Here is a 12750-nt window from a genome sequence, read left to right as displayed (position 1 = left end):
AATCCCCTGAAAATGAGACATTTCCAGAAGCGGAAACCTTAAATCCCAAACTATAATTTGGTCAACCAGACAACATGAGAAGAAAAGGCCAAAGTGCCTCACAGATCGATCCTTCATTCACAATAATGGATTAAAAAAGCTCCTCCTCTAGTGGACCCCTTCTCACACCTACTTTTTCATGAGCAAGCTTTATATTTGTCAAAGTAGCCGTTACACCTCACCCTCTATTTCATTTATTCACAACCTCTTTCTCTCTCTCTCTCTCTAACAAGAAATCCGTGCCTTTGTTTTTGACCCCTTTCCTCTGTTTCAATCTTTCTCAAAAGGGTTCAGGAAATGATTCTCATTACAATGGCTGCTCCTATGCAAGAACCTGTCTTGTCAACTCCCTCATTATCATCATCTGCCACAACAAGTAGTGGAAGCATTAGCAGTACAAGCAGTGAAGCTGATGATAGCCCGCTTTCATCTCAACGATTTGTGGTTCAAGATGTCACCAAATATGAACTTCCCTGCAAACCATTACCTGGGTTTCAATCATATAAATCACTGGCAATGCTGTCCGGGCATATTGGCTCAGTTTCTTGCTTGGCCTTATGTGGGGAATTCATCTTAAGTGCATCACAAGGCAAGGATATTATTGTGTGGCAACAGCCTGACTTGAGGCAGTTCACAAAGTTTGGCCAAGGTGATGGCTCGGTGAAGGCGCTTGTCACCGTTAGCAACAAGGTTTTCACTGCACATCAAGATAGTAGGATCAGAGTTTGGAAGGTGTCAAGAAGCTCAGAGAATGTGTTCAAGCTTGTTGACACACTTCCTACTACAAAGGACTATTTGGGGAAGTTCATGAAGCAAAGCAATTATATCCAAACTCGGCGGCATCATAAGCGTTTATGGATTGAACATGCGGATAGCATTTCTTGTTTGGCAGTCTATAATGGCTTGATTTATTCTGGTTCATGGGACAAGACCCTTAAGGTGTGGAGGATATCTGATTTGAAGTGTATGGAGTCAATAAAAGCACATGATGATGCTATCAATTGCTTGGTAGCTTGTAAGGGAATAGTCTACTCAGCATCAGCGGATGGTAAGATTAAGGCTTGGGGAAAACAAGGGAAGACCTCTCATTCATTGCTGGGGATTATGGAGGGTCACAATGATATTTCATTGAATTCAGTTGTTGTTTCTGAGGATGGGAAGTGGGTGTATGGAGGAGGTTCGGATGGATCTGTAATGGGTTGGGAAAGGAATGGTGATTGCGTTAGTTGGAAATTGGTAAGTGAGACAAAAGCACACCACATGGCTATTTTGTGTATGTGCATGATGGGAGAGTTTTTATGCTGTGGCTCAGCTGATAAAACCATTGGTATTTGGAAACGAGAGGCTTATGGTAAACTTTGTAAAGTTGGGGTCATAAATGGGCATGAAGGACCAGTCAAGTGTTTGCAGGCATCCCCCTGTAATGTTGGTACTGGCTTCTTGCTCTATAGTGGAGGCCTCGACAAATCTATAAGGGTCTGGTGGGTGCCTAAAAACGAGGACACCTCTTAAGCAGCAAGCACAGAATCAACACACACCAGAAATCTATTGTCTTGTAATGTTGCTGTGAGTAGTGAAGCACTGCTTCTTTCTTTTATTTGTTTGTAGTGCTTTAAAAGTCAATTTGGTTTAGTTCTGATTAAAGCTGTGAATACAGGGAAACAAAAGAGAAGTTGTTGAAGTTTATTTTGGGGTTGAAGTTACAGTGTGCAGTTTACTTAGGATGAAATTCTTCTTAGTGCTGTGTGATCAATTTTTCTTTTTCTTTTTGGTATTGTAAAGTGATTTGAAAGAAAGTTCAAGCAATACACTTTTTTTTAACTTCATGTGCATGATTGAGAATATAGCAGGTTTCTGTTGTTTGATTAAGAACCATAATTTATTGTTGGAATCATGTGTTTGCTAATCAAAGACTAAAAAATCTGGTAAGAATAACAGAGACTGTTAGGAGTACTATTCCTTCTTAATTATAATTAAAATTTGAGTGATTGAATCAATGGCTGCAGAACATCTGAACATGGCATTGTTACCATTGAATATGACAAACTTCAAGAATAATTAGGAAAACATACATAGATTATAGGTATAAAAAACCCCTTAAAATCTCACTAACTCTTGAAGATAAGAAAGGAATCTTTGCCTTAATTATATTGTGTAATTTGTTGTGCTCCAACTTGACAAAGTAAAATATTCCTCTGCTTTTGTTGGATTAGTAGACAAATTTGTCCTTTACTTGGGACTAATCAAATTGAAAAGCATTCATTTGGTCTACAATTAAGTATTGATTAAAGGCTTGAGATATTTTCCCTCTAAACCAGAAAAATAAAAGCAAAAAGCATAAAAGAATCAATATTGTAAGGAAAGAGTTGTTTATGTCACCATAAAGCAACCAATCAAGATTGTTGAACCAGCAAGCTGCGAACCGACAATCGCTCTACTTGTTTATTCTTATCCTGATAGCCTAATGGTGATCCTCTCTGTATAGGACCACATAAAGAACACCTTAAATATCCATAGATTCATGAAAAAGTAAGATGTCTTCTAAAGCAACAAAGTAAAAAGATGCTAGGCTGCCTAACCCAACAGTATTTTAATAACTTCATCTGTATATAATTTGTTTACAAGGATTTGGCATGCTATTTGTAGGTGCTAACAAGTCCGGACCCTGAGATTATGCAAAGGGATTGCGGATGTTGGAATTTGAATATGAATTCTACTAGATACTATTTGACTGCATGATTCAACTGGACTAAGTTCTATGTTCAAATTCTAATCTTTCTTGATTGGACCACCTTTTTTCTTTGAGCCAAAAGAAAAGGACCACCCTTTGCTTTTGTGTTTTGTGTATTACTTGGGAATGTATTTCTTTGAATTATTATACAGTAAAGCAGAAATTTAAAAGCAACGGTAAGAAAACTTTGAAGGGATGCAGCCAACCCCCAACCATGTATGTGGTCTTTCAGAGTAGTCTAGTTTGAGGGACCGCTACACCAAAAAGTTGAAGCAAATAATTGGTTAAGCTCTTTCAAAAAGAAACATTTTAGAATTTGATTAAATTATGCACACCGAATTTGAAAAATAATTTTCTGAAACCTTATGAGACATAGTATCAGATTAATAGGTCAAATGAATGTCTAACAGGCTAAATCTTTAAAAGAAAGGCAGATGAAAGTTTTGGAATATTATACCAGTTTTCAACATCTTGTCAAGAACAGTATCCTCTCACGGCTTTTTACTGAAGTTTTTATTCATCCAAAAGTAGTAGAAAGCCAGGACAATGTTCAAATGTGGCAAGTAAACAAATACAAATAAACAAACATGAACCAGATATATGAAAAATCAACACCTTATTGCAGCAGATTTTGAAGCATATATGCCCAACCTTCATCTATTCGGAAGTCTTTTTTAGTCTCGTTCTTGATCATGAATAATAAATCTATGTCCTATATTGACATGAGGAACTTGCGCTATCTTGAACCGCTCTAGACCTTTATTTCTTGTGCAGTGTTGCTCTAGCAGAGGACATTGAGAAATATGCACCACCAAAGGTGAGGAGGTAGACCATCTTTTAGTAGAGATGTGAGCTTTGGGTAGTCTGAAATTATCAAGCTGGCCAGAGAGTTGAGGTGTCTGAAGCCCCTGTATATAGGTATCTCAAGTTTGGAAAATTTTCAATCATAAGTTGAGTTAGAGAAGAAGACAACTTCATTCCTATCTCCTCCTGCGGAAAGGACTCAACATCTTGACATCGACAAACAGTGAGTTCTTCTAGAGAAGAGAGCTTGTGCACTCCCCATTTGAATATCGGCTTACATATATTTGTACCTCCGAGCTCAAGTGTTGTGAGATTAGGGGGTAAACCCTCTTCTGGGAAGGATATGATATTGGGATAACCAGCTATAAACAAGCGCCGTAGAGATGCAAGCTTGTGGAAGCAGTTGGGCAGAGCCTCAAGTTTTTCAAAGCAGCTGATGAATAGCAATCTCAGTTTGGCAAACAGGGAAACCTTCTTCAGGAAAGGAAACAAAAGTCCGGAGACTACCTATGTAAAATATTTTCAGGTTACTGAGGTTGTAAAGGCACTCAGGTAGTGATTTAAGATTTGCACAATCGAATATCGAAATGTATTCAAGGGATGAATCCTTCTGAAATCTTTTAGCTACTGACTTCAACTTTGGACAAATAGAAATATCAAGGTGCTTAAGAGCAGATGGTGACTTTCCCTGGGATGTCACTGTTTCCAGTGTTGTGCAAAGTGAAATGGTGAGGTATTGAAGGTAACTCCCCTCTAGCAGACTGTTAGTTCAAAACTCCGGTAAGGAAAATCTCGAACACATGATCGAAACTCGAATAGAAAAAGAAGAAATAGGACAGGCTCTAAGGCGTGTATCAAGCCACTATCTTTAAGGTTATATTCGCCCCCACCTACCTTCAGTGTGCAAATGAGTTCCAAGCAAATTAACCTCGAGGATACAATGAAGCCAATGACTATTTGTGTTTTGCACTGACGAGAATAGTCAACTATGCACTGAGCAATGTATAACAAAAACTCAATTTCTACAAAGGATTTCTGCAGTAATACTTTATAGAATAATCTAATAATATTAGAAAATGAAGGAAGGAAAGAAAGAAATAATATTAGAATTTAGAATTTGTTGATATGATTTCCAAATGAAATCCCATTCCTATTTATAGGAATTTTCATGTCTCTTCATATAGACATTTTTCAATAGGTGTCTTTATGAATAAATAAATAATAATTATTCATTTAATCTTGTAACTATTCAAATAATATTTTTGAATAGTTATAATTCTTTTAAAAATCAAATGATATAACCTTTGACCAATGACCAAAAGTTGTATCTTTTAATTAATTACACCTATTCATTTATAGTTATTGAGATACTATAAATATTTGAAAATGTTCCAACAATCTCCCCCCATTTTCAAAATATTTAGATTTTGATATTCTTGGAAAGCAATTTGCATAAATAAAAGTGTCTTACGATTGAACATTCACTTAGTGAAAACATGTTAAAGTTAATGGAAATTGCATGGTAAACTAAGCTTTGAACCAACTATTCCATTTGATTAACTGAACACATCTCACACAATGATTTCAACATCGGTCAATGCATAGTATCTAGGGACACTATTCTGGCCATGTGTCTATGTTCTCTTTTCATGAGTGCTGTCAGAGCCAAGCCCTTGAGCTCCTAGAAGCGGCCACACTTCCACTCACATAGGTGGATCCCATCAAAAGTGTTCCCGTAATTATAACACTCTAACATATTTATGTTATGGGTCCATTAAGAATACATTACTCATCCTTCCCTTATCATTACGGGTACCTAGCACTTTAAGCTTAGGATGAATTTATTTATAGTGCTAACAGTCACATACTAATGATGTACTTTGTCTCAATGAACTCAAGACTTGACGTTATACCAAGCGTTGAGTCGAGTTTCCATCATGGGTGACTCTAATTAATAGGCTTGAGTCCCATCCCTTTTGAGGTCCTTTTTACTGCATCTCTAGCAAGACTTTTTGTCAAAGGATCTGCCAAATTTTCACTTGACCTCACGTAATTAATAGTGATCACTCCATCAGAGATTAATTGTCGGACATAACTATGTTTTAATCCAATGTGTCTAGACTTTCCATTATATACTTGGCTATATGCCTTTGCTAAAGTAGCCTCACTATCACAATAGATAGAAATAGGTGAAATTGGCTTAGGCCATAAAGGTACATCATAAAGCAAATTTCTTAACCATTTTGCTTCTTTAGATGTAGCGGCTAATGCAATCAATTCTGCTGCCATGGTGGAATCAGTAATACATGCTTGTTTCTTGGAACCCCAAGAAATGACTCCTCCACCAAGAATGAAGATCCATCCACTAGTAGATGCATGATCTTTCAAACTTGTAATCCAACTAGCATCCGAATACCCTTCTAAAACTGGAGGATATCTATTATAACACAATCCATAGTTAATAGTTTTCTTTAAGTACCTAAGTACTCTATTCAAAGCTTGCCAATGCAAACTACTTGGATTACTTATGTACCTACTCAATTTTCCAACAGCATATGCAATATCTGGTCTTGTACAAGTCATTATATACATAAGACAACCAATTAGACTTACATATTTCATTTGATCAATTTTCCTACCAGTATTAGATACTAATTTTAATTGAGGATCCATGGGTGTAGATGCTGGTATACAGTTGAAAAGATCAAACTTTTTAAACACATTTTCAATGTAATGTGATTGTGATAAAGCTATAGTACTTTCATCTCGGGTTATTTTAATCCCAAGAATAACATCTGCTACACCCATATCCTTCATAGCAAAGTTGTTTGACAAGAATTTCTTTGTGTTTTCTATTTGTTCTAAATCCGTGCCAAAAATGAGCATGTCATCTACATATAAGCAAATTATGACACCTTTTCCATTTTCAAATTTGCTATATATGCACTTATCAGATTCATTTATTTTATAGCCATTAGCTAAAAAAACATTTTCAAACTTTTGGTACCATTGCTTTGGTGCTTGTTTAAGCCCATATAAAGATTTAACAAGCTTACATACCTTATGCTCTTGTCCTGGAACAACAAATCCTTCCGGTTGCTCCATGTACACTTCCTCTTCCAATTCACCATTTAAAAATACAGTTTTAACATCCATTTGGTGAACAACCATATTATATATAGAGGTAAGTGATATTAAGAGTCTAATTGTAGCAATTCTTGCTACTGGAGCATAGGTATCAAAGTAATCAATACCTTGTCTTTGTGTAAAACCTTTTGCTACCAACCTTGCTTTAAATTTATCAATGGTTCCATCGACTTCATTTTCTTTTTGAAGATCCATTTACAACCTATTGGTTTTGAACCTGGTGGAAGATCAACTAAGATCCAAGTTTGATTTCCCATTATTGAATCCATCTCATCATTTATTGCTTATTTCCAAAAAGCAGAGTCTTGAGATTTCACTGCCTCTTCAAATGTAATAAGATCAGATTCAGTATTATAACAATAAGGTACCTTATTGCATATACTTTCACCTTTTCCTTTTACAAGAAACATAATGAAATCTGGTCCAAAATCTTTAACCTTTTTAATCCCCTTACTTCTTCTTAATTCTTGACAAGATTCATCATTATTATCAATTTGTTTCAATGGAATCTCATTCTTATTTGAAGAATGAATCAATTGTTGTGGTTGTAATTGTCTTGATATAGAATTAAATCTATTTTCATCAAAATACCATCTCTTGATTCAATAACATTATTAATTGAAATTGAATCATTTGGTTCAATTACCATAAACCTATATGCCTTGCTATTATATGCATAACCTATAAATATGCATTCAATTCCTCTTTCACCTAACTTTTTACGTTTAGGTGTTGGAACTTTTACAATAGCTCTACAACCCCAAACCTTCAAATAATTAAGGTTTGGTTTCCTTTTCTTCCATTGTTCATAGGGAGTTATTTTAGTTTCCTTATTAGGAACTCTATTCAATATATGACAAGCTGTTAGAACAGCTTCTCCCCAAAAACCTTGTCCAAGACCTGAATATGATAACATTGAATTTACCATTTCAGTCAAGACTCTATTTTTTCTTTCAGCTACACCATTTTGTTGTGGTGTGTAAGGGACTGAAACTTGATGGACAATTCCAGTGAGTTCAAAATAAATTGGATTATAGTATTCTCCACCTCTATCCGATTTTAAGCACTTGATAAATGATTCACACTGAAGTTCAACTTCAAATTTATAAACTTTAAATTTATCAAGCGCTTCATCTTTTGAATGCAATAAATATACATAACAAAATCTAGAACAATCATCAATAAAAGTAACAAAATATTTGTTTCCACCTAATGTAGGAGTATTATGCAAGTCACATAAATCACTATATATCAAATCAAGCAATTTTGTTTTCCTTTTAACCTTAGGGAAAGAGTTTCTTGTAATTTTAGTCAACATACATGTATTGCATTTTTCAATATTATTATTAAAAACAGGAATTAAATCTAATTTATACATGTCATTCAATTTTCTATAATTCAAATGACCTAATCTATAATACCACAAACAAAAAGATTCAACCATATAAGCGAAAACAATATTTTTATTCTTATTAATAATATTGAGTTTGAAAATGCTCTCATACATATACCCTTCCCCACAAAAATTCCTCCCTTAGACAAAATAAACTTATCTGCCTCAAAAACAAGTTTGAAACCAAACTTATTCAACAGACTTCCAGACACTAAATTCTTCCTAACTTCTGGTACATAATATACATCATTTAAGGTTAAAACCTTTCCAGAAGTGAATTGTAGTTCAATAGACCCTTTGCCTTTAATTGCTGCGGTGGAAGAATTTCCCATGTACAAGACATTGTCATTTTCACATTGTGTGAACTTTGTGAACATGATTTTGTCTTTGCACACATGTTTGGTTGCTCCGGTATCAATCCACCATGTATTATCATCTTGTGCCATATTAATTTCAGATATCATTGCAACGAACTTTTCGTTATTATCGATATAGAAGATGATTTCTTCTTTAAAATCGACATTCATTCTTGAAATGTCCTGGCTTTCCACAATGATAACATGAGCCCTTTTGTTTCTTTTTGAACTTAGGTGCTCTATCACCGATTGAACTTTCTCTTGAATGGTTTAGTAGTCTCATACTTCCTCCGTAACATGTACTTTGGCATTTTCGAATTTAGGTTCTGATCTTGTTTTCGATACTCTTCTTCAATACGAAGATGATTTGCCAAAGCCTCAAGAGATAATTCCTCTTTTTTATGTTTTAGACTTCTTTTAAAGTCTTTCCAAGATGGAGGAAGTTTGTCTATTATGGAGGATACCACAATCATTTCATCCATTTTCATATCATATTGCTTGAATTGATTCAACATCTTTTGAATATCACGAAATTGTTCCATAACAGAACGACCATCAACCATTTGATAATTATTGAAACTACTGACAAGAAATTTCTTACTTGTAACATCTTCAATCATGTATCTTGCCTCCAATTTGTCCCATAATTCTTTAGCGGTGACCTCATTTTGGTAGGTGTCGAACAAACCATCAGATAAACCATTCAATATGTGGCCCATGCACATGTAGTCAGCATTGTCCCATTTTTGTCTTTCTCGGGTTGCAACAATGATTCGTTTTCATTCTCTTGTGTCTTGGAGTATCCAAAACATAAGCAATCTTCAAAGTTGATAATAAGAAGTGCATCTTTTTCTGCCATCGTCGAAAATTGCCACCATCAAATCGATCAAGTTTAACAAAGTTGGAAGCCAACTCCCTTAGTGTTCCACTTTCATGTGTTGTGGTAGTCATAATGAATTATAACCTTAAAATTGTTAGTTCAAAACTCCGGTAAGAAAAATCTCGAACACACGATCGAAACTCGAACAGAAAAACAAGAAATAGGATAGGCTCCAAGGCGTGTATCAAGCCACTATCTTTAAGGTTATATTTGCCCCCACCTACCTTCGGTGTGCAAATGAGTTCCAAGCAAATTAACCTCGAGGATACAATGAAGCCAATGACTATTTACGTTTTGCACTGACGAGAATAGTCACTATGCACCGAGCAATGTATAACAAAAACTCAATTTCTACAAAGGATTTCTGTAGTAATACTTTATAGAATAATATAATAATATTAGAAAATAAAGGAAGGAAAGAAAGAATATTAGAATTTGTTGATATGATTTCCAAATGAAATCCCATTCCTATTTATAGGAATTTTCATGTCTCTTCATAGAGACATCTTTCAATAGTTGTCTTTATGAATAAATAAATAATAATAATTATTCATTTAATTTTGTAACTATTCAAATAATATTTTTTGAATAGTTATAATTCTTTTTTAAAAAATCAAATGGTATAACTTTTGACCAATGACCAAAATTTTTATCTTTTGATTAATTACGCCCATTCATTTATAGTTATTGGGATAGTATAAATATTTGAAAATGTTCCAACACAGACAAGCATGTAAGCAATGGGCATGACTTAATGGTTAACTCCTTAAGAAGACCTGTGTTTCTGATATTATCATTAACATTTTCTTCCTCATCCAGAGCACACTGTAACTCAAAACAGTCTTTGATTTCTAGTATTTTAAGACTTGAAGGCAAGTTGGACTCTCTAATTAAAACACATGGTAATGTATAGCTCTCTAAGATTGGACAGGCTGGGGAAGGCTTTTTGAAACTTCTATAATGAAAGATGAAAAGTCAAACATTCGACAGTGAAGGGGTTATCAAGTTGTGTCGTCTCCTTTGCTTCCTCCTCTTCCCCCAAGGAAATGAGTGGCAAACCATTTGTAATTTCTAAATAACGAACAAAATTGAGGCTCCCTAATGACAGCAGATCCTTACAAACATGGATCTCCAAATTTCTTACCTCTGTCAACCCTTGCATGAAGCCCTCCGTTAGACATGTCAACTTAGAAATGTTTGAAAGTTCCATCCGGTCTAGTTTGCTGAAGCCAATTGTACTGGTTTGCACCAATTCTTTGTAGCCACAGATCATTAAACCATTAAGCATTGGCAGGCTAGGTATTAATACTACTAACTGTTGACAGCGATAAAGTACCAGTTTTTCTAAAGATGGTAGGTGGCTAGGTAATTTTCCAGCTAACTTGGGGCAGGATGTTATAGTAAGCTTGCATAGGCGATGAAAGATTGCATTAGCAACATCCAAAGGAAACTTCCAATCCTTCCACTCTCGCAAATCTTCAAATTCTAGAGTCTCAAGTGCTGGAAAAGGTTCTGAGACAGCATCCCTGAAAAACTCGAGGCCGAGACTCTTGACAGCATACAAGCTTCTGATACACAAGTCTTTGAGAGATGGAAATTGCCCAAGTGGAGGCAGAGTTATGCACCTCTGACAATTGTCTAAATCCAGGTGCACCATGTGAGAGAATGAAGACTCTCTATGCCATGTTGGAAATTTTGTGCCGCCATAATATGCAATTGTCAGTTTTGTCAACTTGGTACAAGGTTGTAGCTTTTCTAGTACAATATATTCAAAGCTTTCAAATCATGACTCATCGAATTTTGAGCTGTAGTTCAGTGCCAAGTTCTGACATTCTTTCTTGTCTAAGACCTGTGACTAGATCCTACGCCAAGGTTCGTAACAACTTGTTATCAGAGTCAACTGTCATGCGTTATGAAAAGACTTTGATAGCCAAGCTAGAAGCTTTCATGGAACAAATGGCTACAAGGTAACAAGCATTAGAAGAGCAGGTGGTGATGTTACCTCTTTCAGTCTAAAAGACAACGAAATGGGATTTAGAGAAAAATAGTGTGGAATAGGGCATCAGCGAAGGCAGAAAAAGAAATTTAGACTCGCAATAAGGTGGGTGCATGGTGTCACGATACTTTAAGATGGAATTTCCCACTTATGATGGTGTTGGGGATCCTTTAGGGTGGCTAAAAAGATGCGGAAGTTTTTTTTTTTGGCAATTAACGGACTAACAAAGAAGACAAAGTAGGCTTAGCTTCATTCCATCTCTTAGGAGTGGCACAATTATGGTTTGATTAAATGGAAGAAGAGGAAAAAAATCTTGATTGTGGGTGCTTCAAAGAGTGTTGTCATGTAAGGTTTGGGCCACCTATGAGTAATAACCTATTGGGGGAACTTACCAACTTGAGACAAAATGGGACTGTAGAGGAATATCAACGCCAATTTTAATCACTATTTGCTAGAATTACTGATCTTAAACCTCTAGAACAAGTATACCTCTTTACTATCAGGTTGATAGAGGAACTTAGAATTGATATTGAGATGCAACAACTGGAAAAACCTTAGAGTTGCAATGAATATGGTTTGAACATTGAAACGTAAACAAAATGTCTCTTCCAAACTGTCATCTCGAGCCATCCTGAACTGGCCAACTTTCCAAAACATTGGTAACAATTCAATCATTCCAACAACTAAGAGCATTTCAAAGGGAGGGGGGACAAACAACAGAACCAATAGAGAACAATGATAAAATAGGTTCTTCTGCACCATTTATTAATAGATTGACTTAGACAGAAATGGCGGAAAGAAGGGCTAAGGGGCTGTGTTATAATTATGACGAATCCTATTCCATGGGACACAAATGTAAAATGTTATTTTGGATAGAAGTATCAGATGTTGAAGGCAAGCAAGATGAAGATAAGGTAGATGATTTTGGATAAGTTCTGAAGTTTATTCTAAATTTAAGCTTGAAGATAAGCTCAACTCCGAGAAGGGGAGTAATGATATGGACGCTTTATTGCAATTAGAGTTTTAGTTTTATTTATTTATTATATAAGGTTTTATTAAGAGTTTTAGTTTTACTTATTTTCTCTACTATATTAGATTTTTATTTCCTTCATAAACTCTAAGTTAAAAATTTTATTAAGACTCTTTACTTTGTTATTAACAGTCTATAAAAAGCTGCCAATATAAAATAAAGAGATAATCAATTATTCTATGAAAAAGAAACGTTATTTTGGAGGGGGTTTAGTCAAGGAAAAATTTGCCTCTTTAAGTAACCATAGGTCGAAGCAAGAATTCTTACTCGTCTAAACCTGTGACTAGATCCTACACCAAGGCGCATAACACATTCATATCTTTTAGCTCAACGTTTGATGCTTCCTGAGAATCAACCACCCTTTCCAACCTATT

The 12750-nt window shown here is 35.3% G+C and overlaps 2 protein-coding genes across 2 annotated transcripts; one reads left to right on the top strand and one right to left on the bottom strand.

Moving 5' to 3' along the window:
• The first annotated feature begins 209 nt into the window (after window positions 1–209).
• On the top strand, window positions 210–1860 carry LOC105780943 (protein JINGUBANG). The gene is made up of 2 exons (XM_052629579.1): window positions 210–1605; window positions 1697–1860. Exon 1 carries the CDS (start codon window positions 337–339, stop codon window positions 1549–1551), a length of 1215 nt encoding a protein of 404 aa, XP_052485539.1. The 5' UTR covers window positions 210–336; the 3' UTR covers window positions 1552–1605; window positions 1697–1860.
• A 1783-nt stretch (window positions 1861–3643) lies between these two features.
• LOC105778964 (putative disease resistance protein At3g14460) lies at window positions 3644–11007 on the bottom strand. The gene is made up of 2 exons (XM_052629251.1): window positions 10495–11007; window positions 3644–4081 (listed from the first exon to the last, which is right to left on the bottom strand). The coding sequence occupies exons 1-2, from the start codon at window positions 11005–11007 to the stop codon at window positions 3644–3646; spliced, it is 951 nt and encodes a 316-aa protein (XP_052485211.1).
• Window positions 11008–12750: the final 1743 nt, after the last annotated feature.

This window comes from Gossypium raimondii, chromosome 4 (genome assembly GCF_025698545.1).
Source record: "Gossypium raimondii isolate GPD5lz chromosome 4, ASM2569854v1, whole genome shotgun sequence".
Lineage (NCBI taxonomy): Eukaryota > Viridiplantae > Streptophyta > Magnoliopsida > Malvales > Malvaceae > Gossypium > Gossypium raimondii.
Note: the sequence above shows the minus strand (reverse complement) of the source record. Positions and strands in the feature narration are given on the sequence as shown.